This window comes from Trachypithecus francoisi, unplaced genomic scaffold, assembly GCF_009764315.1.
Source record: "Trachypithecus francoisi isolate TF-2019V2 unplaced genomic scaffold, Tfra_2.0 Lachesis_group13, whole genome shotgun sequence".
Lineage (NCBI taxonomy): Eukaryota > Metazoa > Chordata > Mammalia > Primates > Cercopithecidae > Trachypithecus > Trachypithecus francoisi.
Window position 1 is genome coordinate 91,176,684 of NW_022681458.1, and position 21,405 is coordinate 91,198,088.

The 21,405-nt window shown below is 39.1% G+C and overlaps 1 protein-coding gene across 35 annotated transcripts in view; it reads left to right on the forward strand.

The window, feature by feature from the left end:
• The first annotated feature begins 16,782 nt into the window (after positions 1-16,782).
• Positions 16,783-21,405, forward strand: part of NEB (nebulin) — a 232,207-nt gene continuing 227,584 nt past the window's right edge. For all 35 annotated transcript variants that reach the window (XM_033231530.1, XM_033231492.1, XM_033231495.1 and 32 more), the window contains exons 1-3: positions 16,783-16,860; positions 17,463-17,545; positions 18,069-18,133. In XM_033231530.1, coding sequence (XP_033087421.1) covers positions 18,098-18,133 — 36 coding nt within the window. In that variant the 5' untranslated portion in view covers positions 16,783-16,860; positions 17,463-17,545; positions 18,069-18,097. The remainder of the gene's footprint in view (positions 16,861-17,462; positions 17,546-18,068; positions 18,134-21,405) is intronic.

The following is a 21,405-nucleotide window of genomic DNA, read 5'->3' on the forward strand; positions in this document are numbered from 1 at the left end:
GACCCTCCAAACAATGAAACTGAATGAAATACCTCACTTAGAAGATAAATCTATATCCAAGTCCTATAAGAAATCACAGACAGCAGAAAAGCAACCTAGAAATGGATCAGAGGGTAATTTAATATTTTGAAACCTCTTGTTTCTCTTCCGTGCTGATGTGTTTTTCTTGGGTTCTGATTTTAGGGAACAACAGTAGGAGGAGGTAGGAGTATTTAGAAGGATGAGGGGCCGCATTAGTGAAACTTATTGTGTTTGACATGGATTTTGAAAAGTAGGTAACACTTGGGAGGTTTGATAATTTGAGAAAGCTCTTTTCAATGTTGATATAGATTTGTGTTCATACCTATACTCCTGCTGTGTTATTGAATCTGCATGTTTCACAATTGAATATGCTTAATTACATACTGTATAATGTATTATTGATATATTTCTACTTTGATAACATCTGAATTAAAGCTCTACATTATGTAGAACAGAATAGCAATGTGACAATGTCAGAAAGTACAGTTTCTACTGCCTGGCTGGGTGTGCAGTGTCCTCCATAAAATAGCTTCAACCTTATGGCTTTCCATTGCTTCTCTACATACACCTGATAGTTGATCTAAACCAGATGAATTTATATTCACCAAACAGGCTACACACCTTCCAATTCTGTGCTGTTGCTCATAATACCCACTAATCCTGTAGCATTCTTCCCCCTGTAATTTCTACCTCTCAGAAATCCTAATGAAAATGTACTTAAAATGCTAGCTCTATGCTTCAGAGTCAAGATGGCTGACGTTTATCAAAATGTCAAATGTGTGACCTTTCTCAAAATCTCAATAAATTCTATAAAAAGTTAATAATAACAATAAATAAAAAATCAATAATGGCAATAAAAAAACAAGAAGGTTGATAAATAGCATCTACTAGAATTTCTACACAAAATTCACAATGAAAAGAAAGGCTTTAAAATACCCACAAATACACTTACGTTATTTAACATGCAAGACCTATATGAATAAAGCCTTAACACTTGCTGTAGATATGAAAAAGGAGGTGAATGGGAATATTACATTATAAAAGTACCAATTCTTGCAAAACAAAGCTATAAATTCAATGCAATTATTTTTTTAAAATCCAAGGATAATTTTAATGAAACATGATAGGCTAAATACATCATAAAGAACAAAAATATAAAATATCCAAATGAATTTTAGAAGAATGGGGGCAGCTTTCTCTATAGATATCAAAGCATACTAAAGAGCTACAGTAGCTGAAACAGTATGATACCGACTTAGGAACAGTGAAACAGATTGATTGAGGAAAGAGACTACACTTTTCAGGGAATTTGATAAGCTGGTTGTAAAATTTGTGTGGACTATCCAAGACAGGAATAACCAAAACTCTGTTGAATATAAAAAATGAGGAGGGGCGGAGCAAGATGGCCGAATAGGAACAACAGCTCCAGTTTCCAACTCCCAGTGCGAGTGACACAGAAGACCAGTGATTTCTGCCTTTTCAACTGAGGTACTGGGGTCATCTCACTAGGGAGTGCTGGACAATCGGTGCTGGTCAGCTGCTGCAGCCCAACCAGCGAGAGCTGAAGCAGGGCGAGGCATCGCCTCACCTGGGAAGCGCAAGGGGGAAGGGAATCCCTTTTCCTAGCCAGGGGAACTGAGACACACAACACCTGGAAAATCGGGTGACTCCCACCCCAATACTGCGCTTTAAGCAAATGGGCACACCAGGAGAATATATCCCACACCTGGCCGGGAGGGTCCCACACCCACGGAGACTCCCTCATTGCTAACACAGCAGTCTGCGATCTTACCACAAGGCAGCAGCGAGGCTGGAGGAGGGGCGCCCACCATTGCTGAAGCTTAAGTAGGTAAACAAAGCCGCTGGGAAGCTCGAACTGGGTGGAGCTCACAGCAGCTCAAGGAAACCTGCCTGTCTCTGTAGATGCCACCTCTGGGGACAGGGCACAGTTAACAACAACAACAACAAAAGCAGCAGGAACCCCTGCAGATGCAAATGACTCTGTCTGACAGCTTTGAAGAGAGCAGTGGATCTCCCAACACGGAGGTTGAGATCTGAGAAGGGACAGACTGCCTGCTCAAGTGGGTCCCTGACCCCTGAGTAGCCTAACTGGGAGACATCCCCCACTAGGGGCAGTCTGACACCCCACACCTCACAGGGTGGAGTACACCCCTGAGAGGAAGCTTCCAAAGTAAGAATCAGACAGGTACACTCACTGTTCAGCAATATTCTATCTTATGCAACCTCTGCTGTTGATACCCAGGCAAACAGGGTCTGGACTGGACCACAAGCAATCTCCAACAGACCTACAGCTGAGGGTCCTGACTGTTAGAAGGAAAACTATCAAACAGGAAGGACACCTATACCAAAACCCCATCAGTATGTCACCATCATCAAAGACCAGAGGCAGATAAAACCACAAAGATGGGGAAAAAGCAGGGCAGAAAAGCTGGAAATTCAAAAAATAAGAGCGCATCTCCCCCTGCAAAGGAGCGCAGCCCATCGCCAGCAACGGATCAAAGCTGGTCAGAGAATGACTTTGATGAGATGAGAGAAGAAGGCTTCAGTCCGTCAAACTTCTCAGAGCTAAAGGAGGAATTACGTACCCAGCGCAAAGAAACTAAAAATCTTGAAAAAAGAGTGGAAGAATTGACAGCTAAACTAATTAATGCAGAGAAGGTCATAAACGAAATGACAGAGATGAAAACCATGACACGAGAAATACGTGACAAATGCACAAGCTTCAGGAACCGACTCGATCAACTGGAAGAAAGAGTATCAGCGATTGAGGATCAAATGAATGAAATGAAGCGAGAAGAGAAACCAAAAGAAAAAAGAAGAAAAAGAAATGAACAAAGCCTGCAAGAAGTATGGGATTATGTAAAAAGACCAAATCTACGTCTGATTGGGGTGCCTGAAAGTGAGGAGGAAAATGGAACCAAGTTGGAAAACACTCTTCAGGATATCATCCAGGAGAACTTCCCCAACCTAGTAGGGCAGGCCAACATTCAAATTCAGGAAATACAGAGAACGTCACAAAGATACTCCTCCAGAAGAGCAACTCCTAGACACATAATTGCCAGATTCACCAAAGTTGAAATGAAGGAAAGAATCTTAAGGGCAGCCAGAGAGAAAGGTCGGGTTACCCACAAAGGGAAGGCCATCAGACTAACAGTAGATCTCTTGGCAGAAACTCTACAAGCCAGAAGAGAGTGGGGGCCAATATTCAACATTCTTAAAGAAAAGAATTTTCAACCCAGAATTTCATATCCAGCCAAACTAAGTTTCATCAGTGAAGGAGAAATAAAATCCTTTACAGATAAGCAAATGCTTAGAGATTTTGTCACTACCAGGCCTGCCTTACAAGAGACCCTGAAGGAAGCCCTAAACGTGGAAAGGAATATAAAAAATGAGGTGAGAGGACTCACTCTTCTAGAAATCAAGACATACCACAAAGCCACAGAATTAAAATAGTGTGGTATTCGTGCAAGGCTAGACAAATAGACCAATGGATATAACAGGGAGTTCAGAAAGAAATCACAATTTTGATAACAGAAAGTATTGATAGCAGAGGAGGAATTTTATCCTGTTGGGAAATGATGGAATTCTCAATCAAATGTGAGACAATTGGCTATCTATATACTAAAAATAAAATTAAATATCTCCTTCATAACATATAAAAACAATTTCCAGGTAGGTTAAAGACCTAAATGTAATAGGTTAAAGATTTTAGAAGAGTATATAGGAACATATCTTTGTGACCTTGGGTACAAAGTATTTTTTTTGTTGAAAGCAGTAGTCACAAAAAAAGAAGATTCATGAAGCTGACTACATGAAAATTAAAAACTTTTCATCATATGTCAGTATGAAAATGATGAAAAGAAAAGCCAATGAGAGGCGAAGACATCTGCAGCACATGTAATCATCAAAGGATATTCAGAATAAACAAGGTCTATAGATCAGTAAACAAAAGGTCAACTCAACAGAAAAATGGCTATGAGACTCAGACACTTCTGTAACAACAACAAAACATTTAATTGACTAAAACATATAAAAAGGAGTTCAGCCCCACCAGTAGTCATGAAAATGCAAATTAAAACCACACAATTATACTGTTACACACCTGTTAGATAGGCAAACTTTGGAAAGCCTGATTTTTAAATTAAAAAAAAAAGTGTGTATATATATATGGAGAGGGGGAGAGAGAGAGAGAGAGACAGAGACAGAGAGACAGAGACAAGGTCTGGCTCTGTTGTTCAGGCTGGAGTGCAGTGGTGTGATCATAGCTCACTGTAACCTCGAACTCCTGGGCTCAAATGATCCTTTCTTCTCAGCCTCCAGAGTAGGTGACACTATAGGTGCATGCCACCACACCTGGTTGATTTTTAAATTGTTTTGTAGAGACAGGGACTTGCAGTGTCCCCCAGCCTGGTCTCAGACTCCTAGCTTCAAGTGATTCACCCACCTTGCTCTCCCATAGTTTTGGGATTACCGGCATGAACCCCCACGCCCTGCAGGAAAGCCTAATCTTAAGTGTTGGCCAGCTTCGGAGCATGTATGACTGAGGAAATGTAAATTGGTACCAACACTTTGAAAAACAGATGGAATTATTTAATAAAATTGAAGATTAGCATATTCTATAACCTATAATTTCTACTTCTGCTTGCATACCTTACTGATTTCATTGTCAGTGGTTCTTAAAGGTGATCAGAACATGCCAACCACAAATATACCACTTTAACATATCGATTATTTTTATTTATTTATTTATTTACTTTGAGATGAAGTCTTACTCTGTCACCCCGGCTGGAGTGCAGTGGCACCATCTCAGCTCACTGCAACCTCTGCCTCTCAGGTTCAAGAGATTCTCCTGCCTCAGCCTCCTGAGTAGCTGGGATTACAGGTGCCCACCATCATGCCCAGATAATTCTTGTATTTTTAGTAGAGATGAGGTTTCGCCATGTTGGTCAGGCTGGTCTCGAACTCCTGATCTCAGGTAATGCACCTGCCTTGGCATCCCAAAGTGTTGGGATTACAGGCGTGAGCCACCATGCCCAGCACATATTCATTATTTTGAATTGAAGGTAATTGAAGAAAAGCAGATGCAGGAAGGGCTCTCTGACTAACCCTTTCCTACCTAAAAGTGGAGCATAAATTTCTTATGAAAAAGGTGTCCTTCCTATATCAGGAAGAGAACATTTTTATCACTCGAGATGGGGAAGTCAACACTGAGATGAATCTATACAAATGAACCTACTATGATAACGCTTATTTTTCATTAGTCTTCCCCATATATTTCCTGGTCACTTTCCCACAGGTTATCATCCATAGCCCAAACCCCTCTTTCCCTTGTCTTGCCATGTCTCCACCACATATTGTTCTTTATTGAAATGAAGTATTGGTTCTCAGAACTATCCACTTCTTTGGGTCTTTTTATTTTATTTTATTTTATTTTTATACTTTGAGTTCTAGGGTACATGTGCATAGCGTGCAGGTTTGTTACATATGTATACATGTGCCATGTTGGTGTGCTGCACTCATTAACTCGTCATTATCTCCTAATGCTATCCCTCCCCTCTCCCCCTACCCCGCGACAGGCCCCCGTGTGTGATGTTCCCCACCCTGTGTGCAGGTGTTCTCATTGTTCAATTCCCACCTATGAGTGAGAAGATGCAGCGTTTTGTTTTCTGTCCTTGCGATAGTTTGCTCAGAGTAATGGTTTCCAGCTTCATCCATGTCCCTACAAAGGATATGAACTCATCCTTTTTTATGGCCGCATAGTATTCCATGGTGTATATGTGCCACATTTTCTTTATCCAGTCTATCACTGATGGACATTTGGGTTGGTTCCAAGTTTTTGCTATTGTGAATAGTGCCGCAATAAACATACACGTGCTTGTGTCTTTATAGCAGCATGATTTATAATCCTTTGGGTATATGCCCAGTAATGGGATGGCTGGGTCAAATGGTATTTCTGGTTCTAGATTCTTGAGGAATCACCACACTGTCTTCCACAATGATTGGACAAGTTTACAGTCCCACCAACAGTGTAAAATCGTTCCTATTTCTCCACATCCTCTCCAGCACCTGTTGTTTCCTGACTTTTTAATGATTGCCATTCTAACTGGCATGAGATGGCATCTCATTGTGGTTTTGATTTGCATTTCTCTGATGGCCAGTGATGATAAGCATTTTTTCATGTGTCTGTTGGCTGCATAAATGTCTTCTTTTGAGAAGTGTCTGTTCATATCCTTTGCTCACTTTTTGATGGGGTTGTTTGATTTTTTTCTTGTAAATTTGTTTAAGTTCTTTGTGGATTCTGGATATTAGCCCTTTGTCAGACGGGTGTAGATTGTAAAAATTTTCTCCTATTCTGTAGGTTGCCTGTTCACTCTAATGGTAGTTTCTTTTGCTGTGCAGAAGCTCTTTAGTTTAATTAGATCCCATTTGTCAATTTTGGCTTTTGTTACCATTGCTTTTGGTGTTTTAGTCATGAAGTCCTTGCCCATGCCTATGGCCCGAATGGTATTGCCTGGGTTTTCTTCTACAGTTTTTATGGTTTCAGGTCTAACATTTAAGTCTTTAATCCATCTTGAATTAATTTTTGTATAAGGCATAAGGAAGGGATCCAGTTTCAGCTTTCTACATATAGCTAGCTAGTTTTCCTGGCACCATTTATTAAATAGGGAATCCTTTCTCCATTTCTTGTTTTTGTCAGGTTTGTCAAAGATCAGATGGTTGTAGATGTGTGGTATTACTTCTGAGGGCTCTATTCTGCTTCATTGGTCTATCTCTCTGTTTTGGTACCAGTACCAAGCTGTTTTGGTTACTGTAGCCTTGTAGTACAGTTTAAAGTCAGGTAGTGTGATGCCTCCAGCTTTGTTCTTTTGGCTTAGGATTGTCTTGGCAATGAGGGCTCTTTTTTGGTTCCATGTGAACTTTAAAGTAGTTTTTTTCCCGTTCTGTGAAGAAAGTCATTGGTAGCTTGATGGGGATGGCATTGAATCTATAAATTACCTTGGGCAGTATGGCCATTTTCACGATATTGATTCTTTCTATCTATGAGCATGGAATGTTCTTCCATTTGTTTGTGTCCTCTTTTATTTCATTGAGCAGTGGTTTGTAGTTCTCCTTGAAAAGGTCCTTCACATCCCTTGTAAGTTGGATTCCTAGGTATTTTATTCTCTTTGAAGCTATTGTGAATGGGAGTTCACTCATGATTTGGCTGTTTGTCTGTTATTGGTATATAGGAATGCTTGTGATTTTTGCACATTGATTTTGTATCCTGAGACTTTGCTAAAGTTGCTTATCAGCTTAAGGAGATTTTGGGCTGAGACGATGGGGTTTTCTAAATATAGAATCATGTCATCTGCAAACAGGGACAATTTGACTTCCTCTTTTCCTAATTGAATACCCTTTATTTCTTCCTCTTGCCTGATTGCCCTGGCCAGACCTTCTAACACTATGTTGAATAGGAGTTGTGAGAGTGGGCATCCCTGTCTTGTGCCAGTTTTCAAAGGGAATGCTTGCAGTTTTTGCCCATTCAGTATGATATTGGCTGTGGGTTTGTCATAAATAGCTATTATTATTTTGAGGTTCATTCCATCAATATCCAATTTATTGAGAGTTTTTAGCATGAAGCATTGTTGAATTTTGTTGAAGGCCTTTTCTGCATCTATTGAGATAATCATGTGGTTTTTGTCTTTGGTTCTGTTTATATGATGGATTATGTTTATTGATTTGTGTATGTTGAACCAGCCTTGCATCCCAGGGATGAAGCCAACTTGGTCGTAGTGGATAAGCTTTTTGATGTGCTGCTGGATTCAATTTGCCAATATTGAGGATTTTTTGCTTCGATGTTCATCAGGGATATTGGTCTAAAATTCTCTTTTTTCTTTGTGTCTCTGCCAGGCTTTGCTGTCAGGATGCTGTTGGCCTCATAAAATGAATTAGGGGAGGGGCACCCAAGATGGCCAAATAGGAAGAGCTCCAGCTTCCAGCTCCCAGCGTGAGCAACACGGAAGACAGGAGATTTCTGCATTTTCAACTGAGGTACCGGGTTCATCTCACTGGGGCATGTTGGACAGTCGGTGCTGGTCAGCAGGTGCAGCCCGACCAGCGAGAGCTGAAGCAGGGCAAGACATTGCCTCACCTGGGAAGTGCAAGGGGGAAGGGAATTCCTTTTCCAGCCAAGGGAAACTGAGACACACAACACCTGGAAAATCGGGTAACTCCCACCCTAATACCGCACTTTACCAAGGGTCTTAGCAAATGGCACAGCAGAAGATTATATCCCACACCTGGCCCGGAGGGTCCCATGCCCACGAAGCCTCCCTCATTGCTAGCACAGCAGTCTGAGATCTAACTGCAAGGCAGCAGCGAGGCTGGGGGAGGGGCATCTGCCATTGCTGAGGCTTAAGTAGGTAAACAAAGCTGCTGGGAGGCTCGAATTGGGTGGAGCCACTGCAGCTCAAGGAGGCCTGCCTGCCTCTGTAGACTCCACCTCTGGGGACAGGGCATAGCTAAACAAAAAGCAGCAGAAACCTTTGTAGATGTAAATGTCCCTGTCTGACAGCTTTGAAGAGAGCAGTGGTTCTCCCAGCATGGAGGCTGAGATCTGAGAACGGACAGACTGCCTGCTCAAGTGGGTCCCTGACCCCTGAGTAGCCTAACTGGGAGACATCCCCCACTAGGTGCAGACTGACACCTCACACCTCACATGTCTGGGTACACCTCTGAGATGAAGCTTCCAGAGCAAGAATCAGACAGCAACACTCGCTGTTCAGCAATATTCTATCTTTGGCAGCCTCTGCTGCTGATACCCAGACAAACAGGATCTGGAGTGGACCTCAAGCAAACTCCAACAGACCTGCAGCTGAGGGTCCTGACTGTTAGAAGGAAAACTAACAAACAGAAAGGACACCTACACCAAAACCCCATCAGTATGTCACCATCATCAAAGACCAAAGGCAGATAAAAACACAAAGATGGGGAAAAAGCAGCACGGAAAAGCTGGAAATTAAAAAAATCAGAGCGCATCTCCCCGTCCAAAGGAATGCAGCTCATCGCCAGCAACAGAACAAAGCTGGACAGAGAAAAAAAAGAAAAAGAAAACAAGAAAAGATGTGAGACTCTTGAAACAGAAATACATGTTAATTTAATATGTGTTAAAAGCAGTATTTCAAATTCAATTTAGTCAATAAATGGTGTTGAAACTGGAAAGAAGAGATTGACAGATTTGACTGAAGATAAATTTCAACTCATTTCCGTGGTCAAAGACACCACAAATAACTTGGAGAAAATATTAACAACATACACAAGAGGCAAATAATAATTTCTGTAGTATATTACAAATGCCTAGAAATGAATGTGGGGTGGAGATATGAGCAGATAGTAGACAGAATAAAAGATATAAATGGTCAATAAACATACGAAAAAACCAACTTTATTATTGGCAAAGTAACAGTAGAAAAAATGTTTGATATATAGGGAGAAGTAATATAATCACTATAATTACTTGTATAATTATAATACATTAACATTTTAAAATTAAAAATAATTTAAAATACAAAAATTAAGAAAATCAGTAAAGGCTAAGACTCTAGCTTTACCATTTCTTAGTGCGTGATCCATATTCTTATAGTCTCAAGATGGCTGCCCTGGCCCAGGCATTACATCTGTGTTCCAGGCATAGAAAAGGGAAGAATGGCAAAAGAAAACTAGTGCATGCCAGGTGAGTCTGACCCTGCTCGTCAGTCAAAAAGAACTTTCCCATTGGCCTCAGCACCAAGAATTGTACTTAAATCTTACTGGCAAAACAGTGTCACGGGTTACCCCTAACTGTTAGGGAATCTGAGGAGTGTATTTTTAAAATGGGCATATTTCTGTGTCACCCTAAACTGTGGTTCTGTTAATAGACAAGAAGGGATGCACATAGAGTTGGCCCTTTGTATCTGTGGGTTCTCTATCATCACAGATAGACCATTTTGGGGGAAAAAAACATTCTGAATGCATGGGGACTTTGGGGGGGGCATTATTCTCTAAACAATACAGTATAACAACTCTTTAAATAGCATTTACATTGCATTAGGTATTGCAAGTATTCTAGAGATGATTGAAAGCATACAGAGGGATGTGCACAGGTTATATGCAAATGCTATGTCATTTTATATCAGAGACTTAAGCATCTATGAATTTTGATATCTGCTGGGGGTTTGGAACCAATCTTCCATGGATATTGGAATTGTTCTGCCCAGTACCCACTGAGGGAGGGCTGTATATTGCTTAGGCAACTAATGATATCTGCTGCATGAAGGAAGCATCTGGAACAGAGCCTCATATATTGTACATAATAAATAATAGTTAAAAGAATGAATTAGAATTTTTATATTATAATGTATATAAACCTTTATTTCATATTATAATCTACATGAACCTTTATTGCTTGAAATTTTTACAATGAACATATATTACTTTTAAATTTATAGATTGAATGCATACTTATATTTGGAGTCCTGGAGCATTTTGCAGTTCCAGAAAGTAAGAAAATGCTTTCTCTCTCTCTCTCTCTCTCTCTCACACACACACACACACACAAACACCGATGGGGGGTATGTCAAAGGAATGCAGGAGCCAACTAAAAGAGCTGCCAATGGTTAAAGCTAGAACCATATGAGTAATAAAATAAAGAAGTATTAGATTGTAACACAAAGTATAAAATAAATATCCATTAGTCCTTACTGATATAAATAAATGATTAAATAAATAAATTGGGAAAAAGAGAAAAATTTCCCATGCTGAAGAATTTCAAATAATGTATATAGTTACTCCACCCTCAAGGAGGGATGCACAACTCTCCAGTCCTTAGGTTTTGGCTATGCATAGTGACTTCCTTCCAAAGAGTGTGGTATGAAGAGGGGTGATGGGGAGAGTAATTTTACAGAGCAGAAACCTCCCAAACACCACAGCCAGTTGATGAACAAGGCCAACATCAACAATTGTAAGTCATGGGGATAGCAGGTACTCTTGATACGATGGGAAGAAAATGGCACTTCACCTCTGTGGTCTTCCTCCCAATGACTCATAACCCAAGTCTTTTCTATGAGGAAAGACATCAGACAAATTCCAATACTAGGCAACCTATAAAATACTTGGCCTGTACTCCTCAAAACTGACAAGGTCATCAAAAATAAAGTGTGAGAAATTGCCACATTTAAAGAGACCTGACAACAATGTAAAGTGGTATCTGAGATGGAATCTTGGAACAGAGAAAGGGCATTAAATAAAAACTAAGGATCTCTAAATAAACTATGCCCTTTTTAAAATAATGATGTGTCAATATTGGCTCATTAATCATAACACATGTATCATACTAATGTAAAGTGTCAATGATGGGGAAACTGAGTGGAAGGTATGTGGGAACTTTCTGTACTGTCTCCTCAATTGTTTCTGTAAATCTAAAACTGTTCTAAAACATAAACGTTATTAAAAAGAAAAAATCCAAATTCTTGTGAATATTCTTGATCTCGTTTCTACTGATCAAAGGATATATTAGTCATCTATTGCTGCATAACCAGTTGCCACAAACCTAGCGGTTTAAACAAGACATATTCATTGTTTCACAGTTTCTCAGTGTTAGGAGTTTCGGCTTGGCTTGTCTGGGTCCTCTTTAGGATCTCACAAGCCTGCAAAGAAGTTGTTGGTGAGGCTATGTTCTCATCTGCAGGCTGGACTGGGGAAAAAATCTCCTTCCCAGATTACTCTGACTCTTGGCAGGACCATTTCCTTGCAGCTGTATGACTGGAAGCCCAGCTTTTTACTGTCCTCTTCCCGAGGCTGTCCTTAGCTCCTAGAGGGCAACAGCAGTTCCTTGCCAGTGGGCTTCCCCACCAAGGCCACTTGGCTTCATCAAGCCAGCAAGAAGTGTCTCTTGAGCAAGTTGGCTAGCAAGATGGAGTCTTATATGTTGCATGTAACTACAGGGGTGCCATCTCAACCAGTTTGCCAAATCCTACTGGTTAGCAGCAGGGCACAGGCCCCATCACACTCAAGAGGAGGGGATTTCACCAAAGTATGATCACCAGGAGGCAGGGATTAGCATGGGGCCACATTACTGTCTTTTTGCCACAAGGCTTTATTCATCTAATTCACATCCATAGTCATGAAGGGAACCGGAAGAATGGAGCCAGGTACTGCAGGTCACATCCAGCCCCAAAGCTCAGCAACAAATCCCAAGTCCCACACTCCAGCATCCAGTCCCATGCTCTCAGCTCAAAAGTCACCAGGAAGTCTTTGGATGAGCATCCGGTTCCAGTTCTGAAAGTCTAGGTCTATGCATATACTATACTTTGGTGGAAAGTTTTTAAAAGTGTTGGGCACATGTCATCAGGACGTCCTGAGGTTGTATCACAGGCACATCCTTAACCTTTGCAAAATAAACTTTCTAAATTCATTGAGACCTGTCTCAAATACTTTTGGGTTCATATCTTGTATGTATCCTTTCTCAGGAAACTACTGGAGGATATTTTCCATCAAAACAAGAAAGGTAAGCAAGAGAAAGACATGGGATCCAGGAAACCCAAGGTCTAATTCAGAAGAGAGAAGAGGATAATTCCCAGAACGAAAGACAGTGGAGGGGGCTCAAGAGCTGAGCTGAGCTCCCGCTGCACAGGGAACTGATCCAGATGGAAGAAAAGACTCCCTGAGACATCTAAGAAGAGGAAATGGGTGGAATTATAGAACACAACTTAATATCTTTGAAAACACCAAGAGCAGACTTAGCCAGAAAGTTTGAGGTGTTAGTGCTTAAAGTGCCTAGAATTGTTCTGCCCAATACCATCGCCACTTGCTACATGTTGCTGTTTGAGTTTAAGTCAAATAAAAAGTCTAAAAATTCAATTCTGCAGTCACACTAACCACATTTTGAATGTTCAATAGCCACATGGGGCTAGTGGCTACTGTACTGGACAGCGCTGGTATAGAACATTTCAACTATTGCAGAAAGCTCTCTCAGACACCACTTGTCTAGAAAAAAATTAAGCCACGGAAGAAAATAAATGGAGAAAAATATCAACTTCCAGAAAAATAAGCCCTTGTAGAGGAAAAGAAAAATAATCATAATATATAGGGTTCAGCTGTGAATAGCCTTTTGCCAACCATAAAAATGTAAACATTGAGTTCTGAATTACATGTGTAGAACTTTATTGAGGTGCAGGAGGTGAGGCTTGTGGTTTACATGAAAGAGAATTAAAGCCTCATCTTCCTGGATGGGAGCTTAATCAATGATGCCTATGAATGAAAAATCAGGAAGGAGCAATGTAGACAGTTTGTTAAATGTGTAAAGGAATATAACGAAAGATTCAGCTAAATAAGTCAAAGTGATGTCTCCAGGGAGGGGAAAAAGGAATAGAGGAAACAGGAAGTACTGATTTAGTAGCAAGTCTTACAAAACTTAAGCTTGATTCTTAAGCTATGTCCATATAGAAGTTAATTAAAATAATGAAATCAAAGAAATGACAACAAAAACTGTTACAATCCCATCTCCCTTATCATGTCTTTTTTGGTCCCCAGGCATGACACTTCTATATTTTCATATTTAGAGAAGCATTATCTGAAGGTTCCGATGTTGGCACCTAACTGCCCTGCTTTGGTTTGTAGCCATTTGTACAAGCTTCTAGTCAAATGCCTGTGTACTCATAAATTCTTAGACTAACTATTGTCTGATTTCAGAAGCTTCGAGATGTTTGGTATTTCAATTAAATACAGAAGAGTGAAGCCTCCAATATAATGTAAAAAATGATAATGATAGTAAACATAATAATAGCTAACATGTACTGAACACTTACTATGTGCAAGGCATATAATAAGAGCCTACCAATAAATCAGGGTGTCAGTGTACTCTCGTTCCATAGAAGAGGTCATAGATAGGCCAGGAAAATAAAGCTGTTCTTTCATCTCTAGAAGGCATCATTCCAGATTAGAATCTGCAGAATTTAGTAAGGAGGTGGCAGTGTTTTTCTCTAGTGTGACTAGGAGAGAAGTGTAAGCTGTTTGCTGATACACTCACCCCTGTGTAACCATGGTGGGAATGGTTTCCTGTGAGTCTCTTACTTCTGACACGAGTGCGTCTAAACAGCTTTCCTGTGAGTCTCTTACTTCTGACATGCTTTGCAAATTATTAGAGCAACCTGCATTGGGCCAATTTAGCAGGGGTTTTGGGGCTTTCTTTTAGGAGGAATTTATCCCAAGATATCTAAGCCAGGGTAATTTCATGTGAACTCACTCTTTCTCCACTCCCCCCCACCCAACTTTTTAGATGCACACTTCACTATGTATGGAGTTTGAGGTTCTGCTCATCTGTAGCACTTCTATTTACTCATATATAGTGGTTTCAAAAGTAATGTGTAAAGAGTGTCTTAGTTCATTTGGTCTGCTATAACAGAAATCATATAAGCTGGGTGGCTTATAAACAGAAATATACTTCTCATAGTTCTAGAGGCTGGATGTCTAAGATCAGGGTGCTCGCATGGTTGGGTTCTAGGGAGGACGTTCTTTCAGGTTGTGGCTGGCCATCTTGCCCCTGTAACTTCACATGGCAGAGAGAGCACCAGGCAGCTCTCTGGGGCCTCTTTCATAAGTGTACTAATCCCATTCGTGAGGGATCCACCCTTATGAGCCTATCACTTTCCACACATTGGAGGGTAGGATTTCAACATATAAATTTTAGGGGGACACATTCAGCCCACATAGTAAAGATTTTTCAAGACTAATAATCCCTAAGGATATCAAGATGTGTATACATAGGAACCCTCATTCTGTGTTAGTGAAACATAAAATAGTGTAAGGATTTTGACCGACAACTTGACAATGTGTATCAATTTTCAAAATGTGCATATATATTCTGCCTTAGTAATTCTACTTCTAGAAATTTACCTTACAGATACATTTCATATAAATATACAAAGGTAATGCACAGGGATGCTTACTGTGTGTTTTGTTTTGCATTGTTTTGCTTTATTTTGTAATAGCAAAAACCCCGAAACAACCTAGCTGTCCATTAATAAAGTAATGATGAAATGATTATACTCTATCCAATCAATAGAATTATTTGTGGAAATTAGAGTAGGATATGTTTATGTGATGTTTCATAAAAGATGTCTATTGCATATTAAGTATATTGATTTATGTCAATATCTATATTGAAAATATCTGAAACTTAAAAATGACTACTTTAAGAAGGTCAGTGCTCATTTTTTACTTTATATGATTTTGTACTCTATGTTTTTAAAATATGAGCCTGTATTATTTTTTAATTCAACAACACGTTTTAAAGCATGTAATGACTAGTAAGTCCCAATTCTAGTTTGCAGCTACCAAGTGAGTGATCTCATATTACATAAATATCCTTTGGTCATAAGACCTGTGAGAACATACAAGATGAACAGGTATAATCAGTTAAGATGACAACATTAAGTTAGATTTTATTTACTACATGTGAATCAGGGAGGGGGAAGAGGTACATATATTTGAAATATGAGATTACTTTCTCAAAGTCCTGGTCTCAGACATCTGCCCGCCTCGGCCTCCTAAAGTGTTGTAATTACAGGCGTGAGCCACCACACCCAGCGAGATTACTTGCTGATGTTCAACTTAAAAAAGAAAAAAGATTGCAATATGTTTGGTCTCAAATGCATATCAAGATATAGGTGACTCACCGGGTTTTGTCTCAACACAGGAGCAACCCAGAGAAAAAGCAGTTCTCTGCCATATAAGAGCCTGTGTTTTCTGTTGCTATGTGTAAGGACATACAGACAGACAGAATAAGATTTTAAATTAGAAAAAAGCCTTCAGGAGCAAAGAAAGTGCAAGAGAGACATTAGGCAAGTTTTAAGAAAATTGTTAGATAATTTTTATGAAGGAAATGTCTTACATTCGGATTTGCCAAATAGGGCATTATTTTCTCCTGATAAGTTACTGATTTCCATTTTATCTGCTCTTGCTGTTCAGAAATTGAGCCTGTCTGTGTCCACATTCACATGTTGCTTCTAGGAGCCAGGAGTCATCTGAGTTAACAGAAAAATCACTAACTCGGTTACATACGACAGAGGTTCTGTATTCCTAGCAGCTTGCCTTATCTAAGGAGGGAGAAGGTGCCAAACAGGATTTGGGTAAACCCTCCTGGTTTAGTAACAGAAAAATGATGGGGTCTAATCTTTCTAATTACACCCTATGGATATCTTATCTAGTGCCATCGTCAAATATTTTCACCTTTAACGTCACTCATCACATTTTTAAAAATTGCTTTAGCCAACTTGATGTTTACTGGGTCTTATTCCTTAGTTTCTTTCACACTAACACCAGTAACTTACCTGTACTCACCTGGTGAACCTTACCAGGGTGAGTACATTTACTACCATGACTGGACAAAAGACGTGAAGAAAACAGTCACGGAAGGGTCAAAGCCTCTCAAAGTCATGCTTATTTCCTACTAAATTCTTTTGCATGATTATGACGTTGAAAGGGGTCTCAGTAAATGGGAAATTCAACCTAAAATTGAACTGCATAGGCTGGAAGTTAGGTAAAATTTGATTCCATTTGAATAGTTCTAAGCAAGCAATTTGTTACCCTTTATCCTTTAGTGGAATTGATGAACAGGTGGTTTTCAGAAGATCACTTGGTAAATTTAGCTTCTGAAATTTGAGCAACTCAGGATCTGATTGGTTGCTCTTGCCACATGATAATTCGGAGCCCAGGCATCACGCTGGCTTTTGCCTGGGGTTCTCAGGAGGGGAGAGTTGGGAGAGGCTTTGCTGCTGAGGAAATTTATTTGGTAGATTGAAGGTAAGGCCAGTTTATGACTTTTTCTGTAATACTCTTTCAGGAGATGTTCCACAACTTCCCTTGAAGTATTTTTCAAAGGCTTGGGCCATAACTGAGGAAATTAGTGGTAGAAATATGGCTAGGAGAGTCTAACTCCATTGCCCTACTAAGGCCCTACTAATATCTGCTATGTACCGTGTGCGATTAGAGTCAAGTCCTTTGCTAACCAATTTATTGCTCGACTGAATCGGCTCTCTTGTCTAACATTTTTTTGCCTTTGATATTTTTCCCTAAATATATTAGTATGAAAAAGAAGATACATTGCTCTACGTTCCTATATTTATCCTGTTCTACTGGGCTTCATTTGCCCGAGGAGTGGCAGTTTCGCTAGCTTAACAAAACCAGCCACTGCAGGGTATTGGTTTACATGGCAAACATCTTTGGATGAAGGGACAGCTGTTCCGACTCATCATCCACTTCATATCAAGAGTCTCACTCTCTGGCAACAAACTGTAGAGGCCTTGAGAGATCCTTTTGCTATTTTCTATATTAGAAGCTTAGGCTAAGGACTGACAATCCTATATGTACTTCAGTCAATGCTTTACAACTTTGTTATTTTTCAGGTTTGAACGAGAGTACAGAAACTAAAGAAAAAGTCTGTATAAGCCGATGGTGTTCGGGAAGAAGATAACTCCATTGCCTTGAGGTTTCTTTTTTTCTTTTAAAATTTATTGACAGATGTATTTTTATGGGTTCCAATTTGAAGCCTAAGATATACAGCAAACAGTGGATCAGGGCGCTATAGAAAACTAAGTCAGCCCTCTTAGAATTTTGGTGCTGGGGAAAAATTTCAGCTTCTTCTGAAACCCAAGCTGGCCTTCTTTCACTAAATTTTTTGCTGGAAAATGTCTTTTCTCTAAGTGTTTGGAAGTTCCTCTGTTCCCTGAATCCAAACTCTCTCACTTCTTTACCTCAATTTCCTTTTACAATTTTAACTAAACTGATTATGTAGAAGTAGCAATTCCCAACACTGAAGGAATAAAAAGAAAGAAATTTGAAGCTTCTGCTGTTTATACTTGTATTTTAAATGTCTTCTCTCCTTTAGCCTGCAACAATATATGAATGTGTACAACAGTTTAGCTTCAAATTCTATTTTTATGATGTCATAAGATAATTTACGTGCTGGGAATAGACTCTAATATGTTTTCATTTGTGTGGAATATGAAAAGTTTGTAGGTGCCACTACTACTCTGGAAAAATGGCAGATGACGAAGAATATGAGGAGGTGGTGGAGGTAAGATTTAAAAAAAAACACTGACAGCAAACTATTTTATGTAGTGACAGTCAAAGCCACGCAGGTGAATTAATCATTCGAAAAATACATTGTCTATTATAATTTCACAGAGAGTCCTCATTTAAAGCATAAGAAAGGAATATTTTATGTTCAGTTTCACTATAATTACGTGGGATTTAGAATTGAAAGGAAATATCACTGTTCCCCACTTTTGCTTTTCTTTAAGCTCTCAAAAACCAAGTTGGAGTAAAGGCAGGTTTTAATTCGTCTTCTAAAACTGCTTTCTTCCCCAGTTCCCAACCCCGATGTTCAAAGGGACAGAGATGAAGAGAAAGTTCTGAAAACGGAACTCTGTCTCTTAGTGTCTGCATAGCAATAGAGGAAAAGATCTACTCCTTATTCTTTGCTTCAACTAGCTAATCATCTATAGGGAAACATGGTTTAGATATTCAGAATAATCATATGTATGAACTTATATGCATATGTGAGACTTATACGTAATACATACACATGTGCACACACACACACATACACGCAAATATGAAGTATGAAACAGTGATAGTTGGAGCCACACCTTCCCACCAACTTCATTATACTTACCTAAGTGAACAAGACTAGCTTTTGCTTTTGAATTTTGAATAAGAACAAAGACTATAGTGGGTATCTTGAAAATTTTCCTTCCAATTATTGGTGGACATCTAACACATTTTACAAAGCTGTTAATAATTTATTTTATATTTATTTTATATCCTTTTGTTTTTATCATCTTACAATTTTTCCTCACCGGCTCTTGCCTTTTGCTTCACATTCTAGAAATAAAATCTAAAGGCTTGGAACTATAATGCACATAAATACAGTGCCATGAATCTGAATGTGCTTAGTAATGACCAATTAATGATGATGATCTAAACACATTAAAATCTCCAAATGCCTAAGGCACTTGGAGGCAGTTTTGAAAATCTGTGCTTTTTAATAAGACTGAAATTAACTGTAAGAGCTACCCAGAACCAAATTTTAGGTGGCAGTACCAAAATTAGTCTTTGGAAAATTATTTTAGTGACCAGTCTATATTTAGATGAAGAAAATTTTATTTATTCTACAAATAAAATTACTTTTATTACTGAAGGACATGAGGGAAAAAATAGAATGAATCTCATGCAATGTAACATTCAACCTCTCTGGCTTAAATGCTGATGACCACATCTTTCATGCTGATATCATCACTAGTGTGCATTTTACTTATGTACCTAAGGCTCAGAAATATCATTATCAAACACTAATATAATTATTAATTAAATTGTCTTCCCTATGATAATAATGCCAGTAACAGTTTTTACTCTCCAACTTAAATATTCCTTGTCTTTCTTAAAATAATTGTGTACCTTTGCTACTGGAAATTGTCCTTAGTGCTAAACTTGATTGATTCAACTAGATATCATAAAAAAGGAGGGGGCTATTTTTAGACATTTCATCCCTACCATTTTGTTCCCATTACAGCTTCTGGGTCTAACCAGCAGGTGATAAATGAATAGACTGCCTGCCAGAAAGTATTGAACTGAGATCTCTTTGACCTCAAAAAAGGTTATGAGCATAGGAGGGTGGAGAATTCGAAAAAATGGCCAGGGAAGATTTTAGAAAACAGAGAGGAACTAGCTTTAAAAATATGCAGAAAACAGAGAAGAACTGGCTTTAAAAATACATCTCCTTGGGATCTTGGACATTGAAATAAAGTTTTACTGTTCTCTCTACTCCAACTTAAACTTGGAAAGAAAGAGAAAGAAGCAAGGATGTACTATCTAATTAGTGGTACAGCTCTAAAAAAAGAGCGCGATTTGGCATACAAGTTAACGCCAACCATTTAAATAATGTTGCCTCTTTTATAAGCGTATTTCTAAGATGGATTTACCAATGGTGAGAGCCCAGCAAAGGTAAAATTGAATGGTTTCCAAGGAGCTGCTTTTAAACTTGGATGCTGAGAAAATCCAAAATAGTTGTGAATCTTCCATTTTATTTTAATATTTCTTCCGAAGCCACTGATGTTTTGTGCGACTGGAGGAATGACTCTATGTGGCGTCAGCATCAAACAATATTTTCTAGAGTGTCCAAATGATATTTCTCATGTGCTGAAAGTCACAACTGTAAAGAAGCAAATTTCAGTGCTGTCAGTGCTTGTGATTTTTGTTGCTATGTGTAACGACATACAGGCAGAATTAGATTTTAAATTAAAACAATAGCTCAAGAGTAAAGAAAGCACAAGAATGAGGAACATTAGGCAAGTTTTAGACAATTGTTAATGCAGGTGAAATAGCGCAGGCGGCCTATTGACAATGGTTAAGTAATCTGATGACACTTCACTGAACCAAGAATACAGGTCATTGAGGGAAATTTTGCATCTTAATGTTTTCCCTTCCCTTGAGTGCTGTATGTTTTGGTATCAAAGATAAGAAAAATGAAGCATAAAGTGTTATATATCCATTTTTTTTTTTTACTAAGAAATGAGCCAAGTGTTTCATCTTTATCCCTTTCCTCACGTGCTTGGCCTAAACGAGCCTCTCCTTCTGTTCACCCTACAGAGCAGGGTGAAGCTAAGGACAGGATTCCTCTCTCCTTACACATCTGAAACCAAATGTCAGCCAGTTCCTTTCTGCATCTATTTATTGCTGGTGATGTCAGAAGTAGAACAAAAGTAGACTCAGTTTTAGATCCAGGCTGCAGATCCGTCATGCAGGCCATGATGACCTCAGAGCCACTATGGTAAATTGCAGCCTACCTTTCCCTTCATCACTTCGTGGTGAGGAATCTTCTCATTTTCCCCTTCATTCCTTAGCGTTTACCAATTTTCCTATTAGCACCACTCTGTTTAGGACAATCACACTATTGAAGGGGACTCATGCGTCACTCCAGAAGAAACTTATTACTTACTCATCAGGAGGGTATAGAAATAATCGAGATGTGGATATACTTTGGGATCTTATTATTTCCACGATGCAATCCGTTTAAAAATGTATTCACACTCGAGTTTCTGTTTTAGTTTACTGTTAGTTTGCAAACAGTGAGTTTTATCATAGTTCCTCTCTGCCCAACCCACACACTCAGAATCTTCTCATTGTATTCTCTTCTCAGCAAATTCTATCTTGGCGACCATAAAAACAAATTTCCATGTCCCAGTAAAGTAAAATAGCTTCTCTTGATTAAAAAACAGCCTCATACACTTTTCTCAGCCCTCTGCATCTCTTTGTCCATTTGGATGGCATTCACTTTAGCTTTCCTGA